Source organism: Podarcis filfolensis (assembly GCF_964270895.1).
Source record: "Podarcis filfolensis genome assembly, chromosome: 17".
In the NCBI taxonomy this organism is placed as follows: domain Eukaryota; kingdom Metazoa; phylum Chordata; class Lepidosauria; order Squamata; family Lacertidae; genus Podarcis; species Podarcis filfolensis.
This window is the reverse complement of record NC_139621.1, coordinates 624,842-644,681: the sequence shown is the minus strand read 5'-3', so window position 1 is coordinate 644,681 and position 19,840 is coordinate 624,842. Positions and strand designations below refer to the sequence as shown.

General features: G+C 46.0%; 2 protein-coding genes across 9 annotated transcripts in view; one reads left to right on the top strand and one right to left on the bottom strand.

The window, feature by feature from the left end:
• The window catches only part of RBM10 (RNA binding motif protein 10), a 53,680-nt gene extending 44,281 nt beyond the window's left edge, over positions 1 to 9,399 (top strand). Inside the window, exons 13-24 of one of the 8 annotated variants that reach the window (XM_083592114.1) lie at positions 419 to 632; positions 738 to 901; positions 1,058 to 1,202; positions 1,414 to 1,505; positions 1,698 to 1,874; positions 2,401 to 2,550; positions 3,113 to 3,178; positions 3,538 to 3,723; positions 8,077 to 8,151; positions 8,238 to 8,341; positions 8,572 to 8,701; positions 9,148 to 9,399. In XM_083592114.1, coding sequence (XP_083448240.1) covers positions 419 to 632; positions 738 to 901; positions 1,058 to 1,202; positions 1,414 to 1,505; positions 1,698 to 1,874; positions 2,401 to 2,550; positions 3,113 to 3,178; positions 3,538 to 3,723; positions 8,077 to 8,151; positions 8,238 to 8,341; positions 8,572 to 8,701; positions 9,148 to 9,273 — 1,629 coding nt within the window. In that variant the 3' untranslated portion in view covers positions 9,274 to 9,399. Of the gene's footprint in view, positions 1 to 418; positions 633 to 734; positions 914 to 1,057; positions 1,203 to 1,413; positions 1,506 to 1,697; positions 1,875 to 2,400; positions 2,551 to 3,112; positions 3,179 to 3,537; positions 3,724 to 8,076; positions 8,152 to 8,234; positions 8,342 to 8,571; positions 8,702 to 9,147 lie in introns of all 8 variants that reach the window. The other 7 variants (XM_083592113.1, XM_083592110.1, XM_083592109.1 and 4 more) reach the window with 7 other exon arrangements.
• A 109-nt stretch (positions 9,400 to 9,508) lies between these two features.
• Positions 9,509 to 18,140, bottom strand: LOC310752254 (uncharacterized protein). Its single transcript, XM_083592259.1, is given in 10 exon segments — positions 9,509 to 9,732; positions 9,902 to 9,998; positions 11,124 to 11,259; positions 11,908 to 12,026; positions 12,794 to 12,921; positions 14,421 to 14,484; positions 14,659 to 14,912; positions 16,096 to 16,213; positions 16,215 to 16,346; positions 17,963 to 18,140. Coding segments are annotated over 10 exon segments (1,128 nt in total). The 5' UTR covers positions 17,996 to 18,140; the 3' UTR covers positions 9,509 to 9,685.
• Positions 18,141 to 19,840: the final 1,700 nt, after the last annotated feature.

Sequence of the window (19,840 nt, the reverse complement as noted above, 5' to 3'; positions counted from 1 at the left end):
ACCTGCTGGGAGCTGCATGCTTCACACACATAAGTGCGTGCGCACACGGAGGATACAGACATGTGCACCCAGCTGACTCTGCCATTCCGATCAGTCATCTGACGTGGGGCTGATTTGCATCCCCATTGTGGTGCTCCACTGGATAGAGAAGGTTTATATCTTTCCGCCTAAACCAGCACCACAATGCGAGTTAAAATGACTACATCTCTACTTGACTCTGAACACATTTTTTCTCTCCTAGTAGTTCTGCTGCCCCCAGAAAGTATAGTTAGAGGAGTATGTTGTATCTAATATACGCAGAAATATTTTTTGGAATATGCTAAAAATGTGTAATTAAATACATTAAGCATAGAAAAGCCCTCTAAAAGGAATTGTTCTAGGTGGGGAAAGAATCTTTGCTGTTTGATTTTTCCAATAGGCATCACAGGGTAGTGAGGCAACCTGGGCAGCTCAAGATGAGCAGACGGTTGATTATGGCTATTACCAGCAGGATGAAGCCTATGGGTCTCAGGGTTTGGAAGCCACAATGTACACACAAGCATATTTGAAAGGGTCCCAGCTGCAGAGCGGCACATCTGGGACATCAGCTATGGGGAAGGCTGACAAGATCCACAGTGAAAGTTCAGTGGCAGGTAAGAGGCCTGGTCTCCTCTTTCCACCTTACCTGAAGTCTTTTTCTGCCTCCTGACTGACTGTGCTCTCTCTGCCTTCTTGTCTCCTCTTCTCTCACAAAGTAGTGGAGGCATCACTGGAGCCTGGTGTGCCAGGCATAGACCCTGTGCCTGTCCTACCCACTTTCCCCCGTACCAGCCAGACCTCAGCTGTGCCAGTCACATACCAGCCAACTGGCAGCACTGAAGGGTCAAGTTCTGCCCAGGGAAATGCTGCTGCTGCTGCTGCTGCTGCTGCTCCGGTACAGTTGGAACGGAACTGTGTGTGTGTGTGTGTGTGTGTGTGTGTGTGTGTGAGAGAGAGAGAGAGAGAGAGAGAGAGAGAGAGAGAGAGAGATGCAATGCTCTGTACCTCCCAACCTGCCTTTTTGTGTTCTCTCTCACAGTCTCAGTCATATACTATCGTCTCACCAGCTGTACTGAAGCCTGACATGCCTAGTACTGCTCAGCCCCCCAACGCAGGCATCTCCACCAGCACTTCCAGTTTGCCTGTTACCAGCCCTGTAGGGCAAGAGCCTTACACTCAGTACCGTGAGTGCTGGATTCTGTAGGGAACAGAGGGTGGGAAGGGAGGATGTGGCCAGTGTGAGGGGTCTGGGAGTGACTGGGGATTGATGTGACTAGCTGGGGTCTGGGAGCCTTTTATTCCTAGTTCAGGAGGAAGGGAACAGGGCCAAGATCAGGTGCTCTTCTGGTTTGATGTGCTGTTATTCATTTCCTGATTTTCTGTGCCCAATTCCAGCTGTCCCAGATGTATCCACCTATCAATATGATGAAAGTTCTGGCTACTATTATGACCCCCTGACTGGCCTTTACTATGACCCTAATTCCCAGGTGAGTTGAACCTCTCTTTGGGCCCACTTTGCTCCTTTCTGGGCATGGCCAAGAGCTGAGAAGTGATAGCTGAAAGGTAGATGCTGAAATACCTGCTTCTCTACCATGAGATGACTGTGGTCCCAACTTGATATGGTACACTGTCTTGGCACAAGATGCAGCACAGACTCATGTGTGATTGTCTCTTTCCAGTACTACTACAATGCCCAGACGCAGCAGTACCTGTATTGGGAAGGTGAGAGACGTACTTACGTCCCAGCCTCAGACCAAGCCTCTGACAGCCACAAGGATGGCAGTGGACCAGGGGGTGGCAGTGGCAAGGAGGGTAAAGAGAAGAAGGAGAAACATAAAACAAAAACAGCTCAGCAGGTGAGAACGATTTCCCCACATCCCCTTTCTGTACCTGCTGCTCCTTATCTTAAACTTTTGCCTGCCCCCTACTTGCCCATAACTTGAAAAGCCCTTTGGTCTGCTTCCAGGGCTCTAGGTCTTGGGTCATGTAGTTACAGTGCTGCCTCAGCCTCTCAGTAAGTTTAGCCTCCTTTCTCTGGAGTGGCCAAAGGGGGAATGCCTGCATAGGGAAGGCCTTATTCGGGTATTCTGGTGAAGATGTTGAAAAACAGTTGGATGGCATGGGGTTGTATTGCTGGAGAATAACTGGAAGTAGTTGCTATTCCTTCTTGTAGGGACTGGAATAGAAAGAGAATAGCTAATTTTGGAACCTCCAGGGCCATTTTAAGTGAAAAAATAGCTGTTTTTCAGCCCTGTTGCACAGTTCCAGTCAGTTGTTGTTTTTGAGAAACACCTATTTTCAGCCTGGACTAAGAACTCCTTTGTTCCTCCTCCCCCACCCCCTCTCCTGGATTATTCCCCACTTTTGTGTTATCTTCTGCAGATTGCAAAAGATATGGAGCGCTGGGCCCGTAGCCTCAACAAGCAGAAGGAGAACTTCAAGAACAGCTTCCAGCCAGTTTCCTCTATACGAGAGGATGAGAGGCGGGAGTCGGCCACAGCTGATGCTGGCTATGCTATCCTCGAGAAAAAGGTAACATCTTGGGTCTCCTCATCCATTACCAGGAGCAGATTAGTACTAAATTACCTACTGCAGCTAATTCCTGAAGCCTAAACAAAACTGAATGACCTGAGGGTGTGAGGGCAGGTTGTTCAGCCTTGTGGCATCATCTGTTTCAGAGTCCTACATCTCCCACCTTCTCTTGCTCTGCTCAGATCTCTTGTCTGTGAGACCGAACAGTGTCAAGTGCTAGTCTTTCTCTCCTGCTAATGTGAGAAGTTCTTGTCAAGAGTATTGTTTCAGCAGTGAGCACATCCGTGAAGCCGTGATTTTCAAAGGGCAAGATGGGTCTCTTTCAAGAAAGCAAGCTTCTGTCTTGCCTATGCTAATTAGAGTGTTGGCCTAAATTAAGGCCAAGTGGCCCTGTAAGGAGAACCACCTGTGTTTGATCTCTTCCCAGGGCTGTGGGTCATCCAGGGGCTGGCTGGATGAGTGAGCAGAAAGAAAGCATGCTGTTCATTTGGGGAAAGAATGTGAGAACTTCTGTTAGAGTTAATGCTTCTTTTTTTCCTTTTCCTTTTCTGGGTATCCTCAGGGGGCTTTGGCTGAGAGGCAGCACAGTGGCATGGATCTGTCCAAGCTGGCTGGTGATGATAGACTGGTAAGCCTTTCCCTTTCCACTTAATCCCCAGTTCAGGTCTTCTGGGTCTTATGGAATAATGGGTGCTGGTGCAGGGACTCTCTGCTCTTGTCTCCTTTTAATGGTGAGGGAATAGGTGAGGTGCACAATATGAACATAGGGAAGTCTTCCACATAAAGCCCTCTGAAGTGGGGGCTTCCTCCAAGGCAGTCGAGCTGTATGGTGCACCGACTCTCCGCTGTGAGCCCATGGTGGTCTGGGTAGAGTAGGCTGATTCAGGGGTGAGGGAAAGGAGACAAAGGTAAGTGGCCTGTGGGGTCCTTCTGAATCTGATTCCAGCCGAAATATATTCCGTCTTGTGACCTTGCTTAACTTGGCAGAGTCCCCCACGAGGATTAGTGGCTGCTTACAGCGGGGAGAGTGACAGTGAGGAGGAGCAGGAGAAGGCTGCTGACCGGGAAGAGAAACTGACAGATTGGCACAAGCTGGCTTGCTTGCTTTGTCGGAGGCAGTTTCCCAGCAAGGAGGCACTTATTCGTCACCAGCAGCTCTCAGGATTACACAAGGTATGTAGCTGACAGAAGAAAGAATTTGAGATCTTGATTTCAACCAAACTATGGGGAACTCTGTTAAGTTGAGATTCATCTCTGTTAAGATGAATTTTAACAGGGAGAAATGTAAAGTATTGCACTTGGGCAAAAAAAATGAGAGGCACAAATACAAGATGGGTGACACCTGGCTTGAGAGCACTACATGTGAAAAGGATCTAGGAGTCTTGGTTGACCACAAACTTGACATGAGCCAACAGTGTGACGCGGCAGCTAAAAAAGCCAATGCAATTCTGGGCTGCATCAATAGGAGTATAGCATCTAGATCAAGGGAAGTAATAGTGCCACTGTATTCTGCTCTGGTCAGACCTCACCTGGAGTACTGTGTCCAGTTCTGGGCACCACAGTTCAAGAAGGACATTGACAAACTGGAACGTGTCCAGAGGAGGGCAACCAAAATGGTCAAAGGCCTGGAAACGATGCCTTATGAGGAACGGCTAAGGGAGCTGGGCATGTTTAGCCTGGAGAAGAGGAGGTTAAGGGGTGATATGATAGCCATGTTCAAATATATAAAAGGATGTCACATAGAGGAGGGAGAAAGGTTGTTTTCTGCTGCTCCGGAGAAGCGGACACGGAGCAATGGATCCAAACTACAAGAAAGAAGATTCCACCTAAACATTAGGAAGAACTTCCTGACAGTAAGAGCTGTTCGACAGTGGAATTTGCTGCCAAGGAGTGTGGTGGAGTCTCCTTCTTTGGAGGTCTTTAAGCAGAGGCTTGACAACCATATGTCAGGAGTGCTCTGATGGTGTTTCCTGCTTGGCAGGGGGTTGGACTCGATGGCCCTTGTGGTCTCTTCCAACTCTATGATTCTATGATTCTATGTTCTATAACAAGGGTGTCTCTGGATCTTAGATTAAGACTTATACAACAAAAAATAAGCTTTAGAACTTACTGGACTCCAGTTCGCTTGTTTATGAAAGGACTATCTAAGGCATTAGCTGCTGGAGATGGAACAGAGATAATGCTGCCCTAAACATACGTTTGTACAATGTCCTGTATTGAACATATTTTGGCAGAAGGTAATACAGGTGAAATTCGAAAAATTAGAATATCGTGGAAAAGTTCATTTATTTCAGTAATTCAACTTAAAAGGTGAAACTAATATATGAGATAGACTCATGACATGCAAAGCGAGATATGTCAAGCCTTTATTTGTTATAATTGTGATGATCATGGCGTACAGTTGATGAAAACCCCAAATTAACAATCACAGAAAATTTGAATATTGTGAAAAGGTGCAGTGGCTATTCAATCCATAACACCTGCAATGGGTTCCTGAGCCTTTAAATGGTCTCTGTTTGGTTCAGTAGGAAGCACAATCATGGGGAAGGCTGCTGACCTGACAGTTGTGCAGAAAGCCATCATTGAGACCCTCCATAAGGAGGGAAAGCCTCAAAAGGTAATTGCAAAAGAAGTTGGGTGTTCCCAAAGTGCTGTTATCGAAGCACATTAATGGAAAGTTATGCAGAAGGGAAAAGTGTGGAAGAAAAAGGTGCACAAGCAGCAGGGATGACCGCAGCCTGGAGAAAATTGTCAGGAAAAGACCATTCAAACGTGTTGGGGACTTTCACAAGGAGTGGACTGAGGCTGGAGTTAGTGCATCAAGAGCCACCACACACAGACGGATCCTGGAGATGGGCTTCAAATGTCATATTCCTCTTGTCAAGCCGCTCCTGAACAGGAAACAACGTCAGAAGCGTCTTACCTGGGCTAAAGAAAAAAAGAACTGGACTGTTGCTCAGTGGTCCCAAGTCCTCTTTTCTGATGAGAGCAACTTTTGCATCTCATTTGGAAACCAAGAACCCAGAGTCTGGAGGAAGAATGGGGAGGCACACAATGCCAGAAGCTTGAAGTCCAGTGTGAAGTTTCCAGAGTGTTGGTCCACTGTGCTTCATGAAGTCCAGGGTCAACGCAGCTGTCTACCAGGAGATTTTGGAGCACTTCATGCTTCCTTCTGCAGACGAGCTTTATGGGGATGCTGACTTCATTTTCCAGCAGGACTTGGCACCTGCCCACACTGCCAAAAGTACCAAAACCCATGGAATTACTGTGCTTGATTGGCCAGCAAACTCGCCTGACCTGAGCCCCATAGAGAATCTATGGGGCATTGCCAAGAGAAAGATGAGAGACACGAGACCGAGCAATGCAGAAGAGCTGAAGGCTGCTATTGAAGCATCCTGGTCTTCCATAACACCTCAGCAGTGCCACAGACTGATAGCATCCATGCCACGCCGCATTGAGGCAGTAATTGATGCAAAAGGGGCCCAAACCAAGTACTGAGTACATATGCATGCTTCTACTTCTCAGAGGTCCAATATTGCTCTATTTGCAATCCTTGTTTTGCTGATTTCATTTAATATTCTTATTTTCTAAGATTGTTAATTTGGGGATTTCATCAGCTGTACGCCATAAACATCACAATTATAACAAATAAAGGCTTGACATACCTCGCTTTGCATGTCATGAGTTTATCTCATATATTAGTTTCACCTTTTAAGTTGAATTACTGAAATAAATGAACTTTTCCACAATATTCTAATTTTTCGAGTTTCACCTGTAGAGACGGTCAACATGCTATACAGAGCAATCTTAAATCCTTTTCAATTATATACCCAATACATGGAATCTAACAAAGGGACAATATGAATGGACTCTCCACGCCCCCCAAAAGTCTGGCGTTGATGAACTGGAAAAATGAAAATGCAGCTCCCTTTAATGATTGGATTGAAGAAATGGACAAACTCGCAACACATGAACAAGTTGTGTACAAATGTAAACTTGCCATGGACAAATTCAATGTTATTTGGAATTCATTTTTATTAGGGATTCGGCTACATTAGTAGAGAAACTATGCATTGAATGCACTTTAAATATGCAACACCAGATGGTGCCAGAGAGCCAGAATTGTTTAAAAGGGGGATTTCTCATTGGATTTTTTTTTCTTTTGTCAAAATGGTCTAATTTCTGCCTTATTTATAGCACTTTTTTTCCTGTGTTTAGATCCACCGTAAAGGTCTTATTTAACTACAATAACAATTTCCCCCTTTTTTTGTAATGTATACAATATATTTTTTTCCGTTTTGTTTTCTACATGGATACTATTTCTTGTTTCTTCTTTTTTGTGTCTTACTCGTGCACTTGTAATTTTTATTTTTCAATAAAAAATATAAAATAAAAAGTTATGTAGCTGACAGAGGCACCAGCTGACAGAGACACCCCCACCACCATTGGGGGGGGGGACCAATATTGAGAACATGTCAGGAGGAGCTGGAGGTGGAGCCAAACACAGTGGCCGCACGGCTCAATGGCTCCGCCACCGGCAGAGGCTGCTCAACCCTCCTCCTCCTCTCCTGTAGGAGGAGGAGCTGGCTGCTGGAGGCATGCTGCACTTGGCTCCATTCTTTGGCTCAATGCTTTTGGGGTATGGGGGGCAGTCCCTACCCCAAAAATATGGGTGGCTTCAAAAGGGCTCGGCCCCTAGGAGCCAGCACTCCAGTAGCTGAAGTGTCTTGGTTGCTTTTGATACCATCAACTCTAGCATCCTCCTGGGACTGCTTGGCAGATCTGAGATTTGGAGGCGTTAGTTTGAGGTGCTGTCTACAAATTATGTTGTTGCCTACATAGTTTTTGGTACAGGTAGCCCTGTTCAGGGAAGTTTTTAATATGTAACGCTGTACTGTTTTTAACACTTGATTGGGAGCCGCCCAGAGTGGCTGGGGAAACTCAGCCAGATGGGCGGGGTATAAATAAATAATTTATTATTATTATTATTATTATTATTATTATTATTATTATTTATCATCATCTTGAAATTTACCATGTGCTGCTTTAGCTATTTTCTTTTGGAAGTGATATTTGGTTGTTGTTTTTTGGTGATGTAAGGAGTCTTTCGGCCTGGGGGCCACATTCTCTTCTGTGCAACCTTCTGAGGGCCATATGCCAGTGATGAGCAGGGCCAGAGGCAAAACTGAGTGGAGCACTGGATGTCAATTTGACCTTTTTATAGTAGTCTAGTTTTAGACATCCCATCCTCCATCCAGGGAAGCAAGAGGCATTGTCCCAGCCAAAAACACTCCAGGGCAAAGGGAAGTTGCTGAGGGGTGAGGCAGAGGAGGAAGTTTCTTTGAACGTAGTCCCAAGGGCCTGTAGGGCCATGTTTGGCCTCCAGAGTTGAGGTTCCCAACTCCTGCCTTAGAACTGAAACACAAAGGTAGATTATTAATATGCTTATATAGAAATAAAACATAGTGGGAATCTCCAGGTGCCCACCTTAACCTTATCTCTATTTTTATATTCTCCCCTGTGCAGCAAAATCTGGAGATTCATCGGAGGGCACACTTGTCAGAACAGGAGCTTGAGGCACTTGAGAAAAACGACATCGAGGTGGGTATGGGAGTAGAGAGTGGCCCCAGGAGGGTGAGGGTTACCTGGTCAGTGCCTTATTGCTGTCTCTTCATGACCACCAGCAGATGAAATATCGAGATCGTGCAGCTGAACGAAGGGAAAAGTATGGTGTTCCTGAGCCACCAGAACCCAAGAAAAGGAAGTATTCAGCTGTGACACCAGCCACTGTGTAAGTCCCACCATGCCCCTGTGGTTCTCCCTAAGTGTACTAAGGGTGAGATAAGAGATCCCTTCTAGAGCAGTCTGCTTTGGTAATGGTGAGAGGCATTTCTATCCCATAGTGACACATCCTTAAGTGTCCTCTGTGCAACATGCTATTTCCTTTTTGCTCAGTTGGCAAAGTTAGAGGGCAGGGCATCTGAATATGTTCCTCTCTTCTCCCACCTTCGTTTACAACAGGGATTTTGAACAACCAACGCGGGATGGACTTGGCAGTGACAACATTGGCAGTCGCATGCTACAAGCCATGGGCTGGAAAGAGGGCAGTGGTTTGGGTCGCAAGAAACAGGGGATCGTTGCCCCTATTGAGGTACCAAAATACCTTGCTCAAGTTACTGTGGATAAAGCAAAGTGTATAGTGCTCGTATTTTTGAGGAGCATTTAGTCTTCCTGTTACTTCCCCATTTTTGCAAAAACAACCTAAAATAAGGGAGGTAGGGAGGAAGTAGTTGGGCTTTCTTGCTTGGTGTGAGTTTTGCAGGCATAGCTTTCTTGTCCCTGCCATCACCATCGCCCCCACTTCAGAAAAGGTCACCTCAGCACATGGGGAATTAGGACAATTGAGAAAGAGGCCCTTTGGCAGTATGTTGAGGAGAACTTGCACCAGAAGGAAGTACAAAGTGGTGGTATTAGTCTGTTGTAGGCAAGGAAGGGACCTCAGTGGGGTGTCCTAACATTCTGGGTGAAATGTGGTTTGGGACAAAAGCTGTTCCTCTAAAAATGTCTGATGCACATTCTTTTTTCTTTTCTACCTAGGCCCAAACACGAGTGCGTGGCTCTGGCTTAGGGGCCCGTGGCAGCTCTTACGGGGCGGTAGCATCAGAGTCCTATCGTGAAGCATTGCACAAGACGATGCTGACTCGTTTCAATGAGTCAGAATGAGCTCTTCAAGGAGCACCCACCTGTACAGTATTTTGCTGCTGACTGTCTCCCTTCACCCGTCCCTCACTTTCACAAAATGTTCCTTTTGGTTGACTTTTTTTTTTAATTAAATGTTGAAATGGGCAATAGGTTTTTGTTTTTTTAACATAGCTGAGGCCTGTGGAAGAAGTGGTGCACTCCTGGCCCTTGTTCAGTTATGAAGCACTTATGGGAACATCTATATATAACAATGGTGTAGAAATACATTAATTTACTATACCATAGTAACCTGTTGAGCTACAAGCTCTGCACATTACTCTGCTGGGGCAGCCATTGTTGAATCCAACTGAAGTCCATGCCATGATTACTGGTCCAGCAAAAACCAACCAACAGAGAAGACCTCTGTATCAACCACAAGGACAGCCTTTTCCTTCTAGAGTGTTCGGTGTAGCCCTTCCACAAGCTCTACATAATGAGGTTCTGAAAGAAAAGTGAAATCTATTAAAAGAGTCTGTTTCTAGCCATGGTGCAGTGATGCATGCATACCTATACAGAGCGAGCCCCTGCTATATTTTGCTCTTGTATCCTTCTCGCCCCTCATACATAAATTCCCTCTTACCAGACAAGCCACCTTTCTCCTGCAGCCTACCTCCATCAGGTTGGATGTAGCCATGTCTGATAAGGAAATCCAGAGCCACCATTGCACAGTTGGGCTTGAAATCTGGAGATCCAATGGCCTCTTTCACCTGCAGAAGAGGAATACAGTGGTACCTCAGGATACATATGCTTCAGGTTACAGACTCCACTAACCCAGAAATAGTACCTCGGGTTAAGAACTTTGCTTCAGAATGTTAACAGAAATCATGCTTCGGGGGCGCGGCGGCAGCGGGAGGCCCCATTAGGTAAAGTGGTGCTTCAGGTTAAGAACAGTTTCAGGTTAAGAATGGACCTCCGGAACGAATTAAGTACTTAACCCGAGGTACCACTGTATTTACAGTTCACATATCTCTCTCACTAGGAGGTGGCATGCTAATTGCCATGACCTTACTTTGTGTTCACCCTATACAGGGTAAGGTAAAGGGACCCCTGACCATTAGGTCCAGTCGTGGCCGACTGGGGCTGCAGTGCTCATCTCGCTTTATTGGCTGAGGGAGCCGGCATACAGTTTCCAGGTCATGTGGCCAGCATGACTAAGCCACTTCTGGCGAACCAGAGCAGCGCACGGAAACGCCATTTACCTTCCCACCGGAGCGGCACCTATTTATCTACTTGCACTTTGACGTGCTTTCGAACTGCTAGGTGGGCAGGAGCAGGGACCAAGCAACGGGAGCTCACCCCGTCGCAGGGAGTCGAACTGCTGACCTTCTGATCGGCAAGTCCTAGGCTCTGTGGTTTAACCCACCTATACAGGGTAGCTGTGTCTTATTAAGAATGTGAACTTGGTTAGGAAGCACAAAGTCCACTGGTGGATAATTGTTTCCAGTCAAACAAAATTCTAGGCTATGTGAATTTAGGAGGAGGAAGAGACCCAAATTCAGAAGTCAACCAGCAGCCTATGGAATTATTGCAGTTTATACATAATTACCACACTGCTTCTCAGATTATTATTACACTACCTCAAAAATTCTTTTATCAAATTACCAACCATCCCTCTCTGGACTATTTCTTATACAGGCACAGGAATTTATAACCCTAACCAACAATTAGAGCTTTTGACAGGTGGTTTTATGAAAGCGAGTAACTTTGAGGAAGTCATGTTAGTGGGAGGCCTTAACCCATTGTTGTAATTTGCAGTGTAATTCTCTGCGGTATCAACTTCTGATTTGCAAAAAGAGTCATTTTTTGCCCTAAGTCAAGTTACACCTACCAACCTTCTCAAGTGGCCAGAGGTAGAACTGCTGGACCTCTCCGTCTCCCACCTGGGGCACAAAACCTTCAGGCAACTTCAGGTCAAATACAAACTGGCATTCAGCATAGATGCCTCCCTGTGCACCCTCATAGGTGTAGCTGGGGTGGGAGAAGGCAGGGGGAAGAGTTCAGCAGTATTTATGACTGTGGAGACAAGTTGCATTAGGTTCTTATTTGGTTGGGGAGGGAGGTAAACTTTGATCTGAATTACTGAGAATCTGCCTTTTCCAGAATAGCTACAGTGATTCTGGTGTTTGACTCTCTGCTTCATCGATTCCTACTGATGTTTGGAAAAGCTGGTAGAGAGGGAGAGAAATGAAGGCAATCTGCTTTCTATACTTGAGGCACATTGGAAATATACCTAAGCTATGGTAGATATTTTCATGATTAAGCTCAGTTAGGATTAGTTTGTAAGAAGCAAAAGGAGGCAAATCATGAATGGGCAAGGCAGCTGGTGGGACAGAACAGGAAGTGCTGCTCAAGGATCACAGTCAGAGTTGGCAGTCTTAAGCCCTGGCACCAGAGGCCTTGCCACATACTCCTTGTGCACCAATGAAAAGGTGGCTTTCTACAATATAGCTGGAATTCTCAAATACAAGCTTGAAGTGTCTGTGCTCATACAACAAATTTGCAGAGGCACAGAATACAAACAGCCTTTTTTATACAGGCCCTGGCTTTTAAATATTAATTTTCCCCTTACCTACACAACTGCATTTTCCTGAACTTGAGGTAGCTTTTTAATATTACCTGATAGTTCCGGCAGCTTTGGCAAGTGCAGTGAGAGAAGCGGGGATGCAAGCTTCTTCCTGGCTTTCCTTCATCAGCGTCTCTCTGACACCCAACCCTGATGCAATGCCCCCAGCAGCCTAAGGCGAGCGAAATGAGGGATTAATATTGAGCTACTATGGTAAATGGGCACAAAGCAGCTCTGCTCCCCCCGAATTGGCCCTAGTACCTGGTAAGCTTACTACCCATTTAGTGGATGATGATCCCCAATTGTCTGTTATCTTGTGCCTCAATTTGCAGAGTGGGGAGAAGGAGTTCACCTTTAATGCTGGGCACCAAGCCGCCTGGTGAAATGGCTCATGCTGAAATACTCATTCACTTACCAGACAGGTGCATGTTTTTCAAGTTCAAGTTTTATTGCGGCAAAAGCCAGTGACACTAAACACCACAAGATCAAACAAAAAGAAATCAACAACAACATCAGAAAAGAAAAAAAAAGATTACACAAGGGATTTACGCTTCCTGATTACTAAAGTGCAAAATTTGGCCACCTCATATGATACTGAGCTTGAGGAATCTTCCAGAAGGTATTTTCGTAGAATTTCGGGGGAGGATTCCAAATAATGTTGTAGGGGTATAAATTTTGATAAAAGCGGCAAAATAAGTTGAACTCGTTCTTCACTGTAAAATTCGCAAAATAGAAGGATGTGTGTGACAGATTCTACCTTATTAGACATACAGGGGCAGAGACGCGCAGTGCATGTTTTGTGCATTCAGCCTTTTAGCTCACTATTCCCTGTGGCTGTTATCTGACCAGCCCCATAGAAGAACACTTGATTATTGAGAGCTGCTCCCAAATCTCACATCAAAGAGGCAGACCTGTTGCCTTTTCCATCTCATCTCTTACCATGTTATCCAGCAAGCCAGGATAAGTCAGTTTGCTCAGCGCCCTCCTGGCCAACCACATGAACATCTGCCCATTGCGCCAAGTGTAGCCGTTCAGGTGGGTGCCATAGCGCTTCACTCCAAACAATGCTGGGTGCAAAAGAGAAACAAAAGTAACTTGTCCAGGTTAATCATTTCCAGATGCAACCCCAAAAAGAGTACAGGAGTGGGCCGACCTTCCCCCTACCACCGCCCAAACACTTGGCGTATTATGTAGGCCAGGCTTCCTCAACCTCGGCCCTCCAAATATTTGAGACTACAATTCCCATCATCCCTGACCACTGGTCCTGCTAGCTAGGGATCATGGGAGTTGTAGGCCAAAAACACCTGGAGGGCCAAGGTTGAGGAAGTCTGATGAAGGCTGAGATAATTAACACTGCTTAGAGAATAGGAGTTTCTTCCGTAGAATGACAGGAAAGCCGTATTGGAGAGGCACCAGGAACACAGCCAGAGTTGCAAGTGAAAAGGAAATGCATGGTGAGAAGATTGAATATGCACTTACTTTGCACTTTTGCTGTGCAATATTCTTTAGCTTCTTTTGTAGTCATTCTATAGAGGAAGTCACTATCAACATCTCATTTCCAAAATTCCCAGCTTATATTAAGATGCCTGACAAGGTTTCACAGGCCTGGAACAGCTGCTAAATGAAGCTACACAGAAAAAGCACTGGATCAAAACTAAACCTCAACTGCCCACAAAAGCCCCACAGATCTCCTGAAGTGCTGCAGTTCTGGAGTTATCATTTTATTGAAATGATGTGTGAATTTCAAGCCTTTCCCCATAAGGAAACCTGTGGAGTTTCAGAGGGTGGACGGGGCAGAAAAAGAACTGAAGAGAGTAACCAGTGCACTCTCATTCTGTAAAAATAGAGGGAACTGGGAACAACAAATTTCAAGGGAAAGCCTCCCTGTGATATGTGTTTCCAGGTGCTCAACCCCTAAGCCCAGATGACTAGGAAGAACAAAGCAAGATGAACGCAGAACAGTTTGCAAGCAGTAAGCAGACAACGCAGTCCTGGCTGGAGATAAAAAGCAGGCAGTTCTGAAAAGGAATGAAGCAATCAGGCTTTAGTACCTTAAGAATTTGTCTTGGGTTGTAAAGTATTATCCCTTTTTATAGATGGGGAACTGAGTCTGTGACAATGTCTGAGACCACCTAGTGAACAGTTGACCAAGTCAGGATTGGAACAGAAGCCTCCCACTTCACATTGAATGCTGTCTCATTTTCAAGGACAAACATTATAACTGGGGTGATATCCAACCACCCAGCCACATGGGTGGGGTATAAATAATAATTATTATTCTTAAATCATACCCAGAGTAGACCCACTAAAATCAATGGACTTGCATTCATGTTTCATTCACTGCACATAGTCCTTTATAGAGCACAGAAGCTAGATTTCTCCAGCAGGGTAAAAAAGGAGATATTTGGACAAATCTGCACTTGAGCTCTTAGCTGTGCTCCTAACTGTTACCATGGATGGGATTGGACAAATGCTTCTAGGAGGTCTCTCTTAATTACTTCTGCATGAATCGTGTCTCATATCAATGGAATACAAAGCAAGGAAGTCAAAGGTTTTTCAGACTCACGAGTTGCAGAGCGCTCCATGCTGAAGAGAGGCGTGTCACAAAAATGGGGCATCACACTGTAGAGCTGCAACGAAAGCAAGTTTTGGTTCATGGACAACTGTTTCATTGGCCCAACCACTCCTTCCTCCCAGAGCTAGTATCCTGAATGGAAGCCCTGGGTCCCTCCCACTTGACCCTTACAGTATTCCCATGGGTGCCACATGGCCCTTCGCCTTCCTTGGGTGCCTGGTAATCTCACCTCCTCTCTCCACTCCTTCAGGCAAGGGAAGTCTTGCTGTGCTCTCATTTCCCTGAGTACTTCTTCCACAGCATCTGTTCTTTGCTGAGAGGATGCCAGCTTCTTGTTAAGTTCCACGCAAGCAGGCACACCATCACCCCAAGACACCAAGAAAACAGCTGGATACTGACAGAGATATTTGGCTACAGAGGGCAGCACGTGGCCCACCTGCTGTCCAGCAACCATAAATGGCAGGCACAAAGCCTTCGAAGAACCTGCAAGGGGATGAAGCTGTCAATTTGTAATCATTTTGCCAAGTCCTAGTTCCTATGAGCAGGGCCATATTTAAGTATATAAAAAATATTTTAATTTTTATGCCTCTGCTGCTTTGCAGCATCTCTGATCAGCGTAAGCAATAACATGGACTCTTTTTAAAAAGTTTATTTTGATAGGGAAGCTACCAGCATGAGTTTGACCAAACTGCAGGAGGCAGTGAAAGACAGGAGTGCCTGGCATGGTCCAGGGGGTCACGAAGAGTCGGACACGACTAAACGTCTAAACAACAACAACATTTTGATAGGGAAAGGCATTTTGGACACGGGCAAATGCTTCTCAGCTTGGAATTGCTTTCTTACACATGTTTACTCAAAAGAAGGTTTCATTGATTTCAGAAGCACCTACACACAAGTAAGATTGCAGCCTGAATTTCATAGAAAAGCATGTATATAGCAATCATAGACTGCAAGAGTTTATTTCTGTCAGGGTGATAAGACTATGGCAATATTCAAAGTGCTTGCCCTGCTCCCCAAACAACACTGCTGACATATAACATTATTTTTCTTGTTCTCTATTGCTTTTTGGGGCAGGCAATTTTCATCCTATTGTTGTTATATTTTAAAACTAAGGAGTGCCTATTTTAGGGTTTGTCAAGTGGAGTCCCGATGAACTAGACCTGGCCAGGAGCAGATATTGGTCATTTGGTGCCCCCACCAAAATGTGAGGACAAAATTTGGTCCCCCCCCCAAAAAAAATATTATTGGCAAAAGAATTCCTTTTGTACAGTTGCTTTTTTATGGATCTTCTCAGTTGGCCGCTGTCTTAATTTTCGACCCCCTTCCTTACTGCAAAGGGCTGTGGGCAATTGGAAAAGCAGCGAGCTTGCTATGGAGCCTGAGAGAGGGGAGAGAGTGAACTGGAATTAGAGGTCATGGAATCACAGGGTGGGAAGGGACCCTGAGGGTCATCCAGTCCGACCCGGCAAGGCAGGAATCTCAGCTCAAGCATCCCTAATCGAGGGCCGGCCAAGCTCTGCCGAAGCTTCCAGGGAAGGGCCGCCCACCACCCTGCGACGGGGAGAGTTCTGTCGGTTGTGGCTTCGAGCCCCGCGAGGCAAAGGAGTCCTGCGTCGCAGGGGCTGGACTAGATGCCCCCGGGCCGCCCCTCTGGTCGTGGCCCTACCTGCTCCGTGGAAAGAGTTCATCCTCCGCAGCAGCGCCGTGACCCGCGCCGACCAGCCGGCGGCCGCCATGGCTCCCCAAGCGCCGCCCCGCCCCGGGCCAGGCGGCGCTCTCTCCTCCGCAGGGCCGAAGGCCTTCGCCGGCGCCGGGCGGCTCTCGCTTCGCCTTCGGCCCGGGCGCCGGCGGGCTTCCCGGAATAAATGGGTCTGGAGGGGAGGGAGGGATCGCCTCGTTGTGAAACTCCCCGTGTCCCTAGGAGGAAGGGCGGTATAGAAGTGGGACAAAAAATGTGGAAAAATCAATAAATAGAGGAAGAGATCATAGAATCATAGAGTTGGAAGAGACCACAATGGCCATCGAGTCCAACCCCCTGCCAAGCAGGAAACACCATCAGAGCACTCCTGACATATGGTTGTCAAGCCTCTGCTTAAAGACCTCCAAAGAAGGAGACTCCACCACACTCCTTGGCAGCAAATTCCACTGTCGAACAGCTCTTACTGTCAGGAAGTTCTTCCTAATGTTTAGGTGGAATCTTCTTTCTTGTAGTTTGGATCCATTGCTCCGTGTCCTCTGCTTCTCTGGAGCAGCAGAAAACAACCTTTCTCCCTTCTCTATGTGACATCCTTTTATATATTTGAACATGGCTATCATATCACCCCTTAACCTCCTCTTCTCCAGGCTAAACATGCCCAGCTCCCTTAGCCGTTCCTCATAAGGCATCGTTTCCAGGCCTTTGACCATTTTGGTTGCCCTCCTCTGGACACGTTCCAGTTTGTCAGTGTCCTTCTTGAACTGTGGTGCCCAGAACTAGACACAGTACTCCAGGTGAGGTCTGACCAGAGCAGAATACAGTGGCACTATTACTTCCCTTGATCTAGGTGCTATACTCCTATTGATGCAGCCCAGAATTGCATTGGCTTTTTTAGCTGCCGCGTCACACTGTTGGCTCATGTCAAGTTTGTGGTCAACCAAGACTCCTAGATCCTTTTCACATGTACTGCTCTCAAGCCAGGTGTCACCCATCTTGTATTTGTGCCTCTCATTTTTTTTGCCCAAGTGCAATACTTTACATTTCTCCCTGTTAAAATTCATCTTGTTTGTTTTGGCCCAGTTCTCTAATCTGTCAAGGTCGTTTTGAAGTGTAATCCTGTCCTCTGGGGTGTTAGCCACCCCTCCCAGTTTGGTGTCATCTGCAAATTTGATCAGGATGCCCTTGAGTCCATCATCCAAGTCGTTGATAAAGATGTTGAATAAGACCGGGCCCAAGACAGAACCCTGTGGCACCCCACTAGTCACTCTTCTCCAGGATAAAGAGGAACCATTGATGAGCACCCTTTGGGTTCGGTCAGTCAGCCAGTTACAAATCCACTGAGTGGTAGCATAGTCAAGACCGCATTTTACCAGCTTCTTTACAAGAATATCATGGGGCACCTTGTCAAATGCCTTGCTGAAATCAAGGTAGGCTACATCCACTGCGTTCCCTTCATCTACCAGGCTTGTAATTCTGTCAAAAAATGAGATCAGGTTCGTCTGACATGACTTATTTTTCAGAAATCCATGCTGACTATTGGTGATCACAGCATTCCTTTCTAGGTGCTCACAGACTGTTTGCTTAATGATCTGCTCCAGAATCTTCCCTGGTATTGATGTCAGACTGACTGGGCGGTAATTATTTGGGTCCTCTCTTTTCCCCTTTTTGAAAATAGGGACAACATTTGCCCTCCTCCAGTCTGCCGGGACTTCGCCTGTTCTCCAGGAATTCTCAAAGATGACTGCCAGTAGTTCTGAAATCACATCTGCCAGTTCTTTTAATGGGGGACACACTTGTGCTACGGAATCTTCCCTGCACCAGAATGTCAATTTGGCACCTTTTCCTGTTGCTGTGCAGAATTCAAAAGCATACTCCCAAGTTTTCTTCATCCTAGCCAGGGCTTGACAGATTCCTCCAGAGTCCAGAACAATGGACAGGCAGCACATTTAACCAAAAAAAAGAAAAAGGACTTTGTGCAACACTATAATAACCTGTAAAATAAAATGTAGATGAGAACTAGCATTGTGTTTTAAAAATAGAATAAATAAGTCCACAGTCAGGAGGCTATCCCAGTGGGTTCTGCAAAATGGATGAAAAAGACAGTGTGCCTTTGACTAGCGGCACTGAGGGGGTTGCTGAACTAAATGACCACTTGATCCTCCAAGCCTCCGTGGATCAAAGGCCTCCTTCTCCAGACCAACACTGTTTCCCACAGTGGGAACCAGATGCCAAGGCGCTCCCCAGGAAGCCTTTGCATCCCGGAAGCTGCCCTTCCCTGCCCTTGGCTTCAGCACCTGCTATTCTGAGGTTTCCTGCCCCAAGGGATGGAGGCCCCAGACATCAAATTCCCATGAACAGACCTACCAAATCAAAGAATCAGACTGAGTCAGGCTGAAATTAGGGAAACAAACTTTTATTACACTTTCAAATATTTTCACATTTTTTCTTCAATTTTTTTAAAGTGTCTGGCTTCTAAGATTTTTTTATCACAATGGCCAGTAGAAAAATAACCAAACTCTTAGAAATGAAGGTGCGCTCATTGGCGCTTCCCACAAAAGTTGGGTTGGAGAGGTGATGGGAGGGGCACTGTGGAGCAGCGTTGGAGCAGAGATGTCAGGGTTAGGAAGAAATGCTTTTATGGAGTGAGTGGTTCACAAAGACTTCGGTTTATTATGTGCAGAGCAACCGGGTTTTCATAGTGATGCAGACAAGGCCCTGCTTTGGAGCAAACTACCTACTGGAAAAGTAAGAACCAGTCCTTGGAAAATCCATATGGAGAACAATAATAAATAGAATTTCTTTCTCTGGAGAATTTTAGCTGCTGGCTCACTGCAGCACAAGGACCTCTGGAAATGAAGGGCTAAAAACCGGCGGTGCTCTCCAAAATTATCTGGTCCCTTTTAAGTTCGTATTTCAGTTGGTTGTCTAAAATCCCTAATTTTGGCTGCTGATCCCTTATTTTCAAGGCTGCTGGTCCCTTATTTTCAAATCTGTAAGTTGACAGCTATGAGTCTGACTCTGGTGCCAGCTGCAAATTCACACTGTGGTAAGTAATTCACAAAATCAAAGCCAGTCTCCAGAGAAAGAGCAGAGCTTGAGCAGGAAGCAGGGAATCAGATTGAAAAATAAATTGAAAAGGACATTTAACCTCGTATCAGGGGAAGCTATTGCCAACAATTATGTCCTATTAAGTCTGGTTTACCCGGCTTGTGATTTCCAATCCAAATGCGGTCCCATCTCCCTTGGTAAACCTGCTTTTGCTGCCTGCCTGGGACTGCAAAAAACAAAGGGGCTGTCAAACAACTGGGAAGTCACAATACAGCTATTTCACAGTATCTGCTTTATGGGTCCAAAATCACGGGCCTGCATTAAGTTATGCCTCTTCTCTCATCACCCCCCCCCCCGGCAAAAACAAATATCATCACAAAAGGAGGGATTTCTTCATTCTGTAATGTTAACATGTACCATCTCGCCTGGGGAGGTGCCACCAACTTAGATATTATTATCTTTATGATTAAAGTGCTTCCACATGCTCCCAGCAGACCCGGCATGGAGGCAAATGGGGTGCGAAGCATGCCTCGTTACTCCTTACAAGCTGGCTAGAGTTGCCAAACGAAAGAAAGGTGGCAGTGTCATATATTCAAAAAGCAGCAGGAGAGGCCTTAGCTTAAATGCCACCATTCCCCTCCCAACTGTTCAATATAAGGCAGAGGCA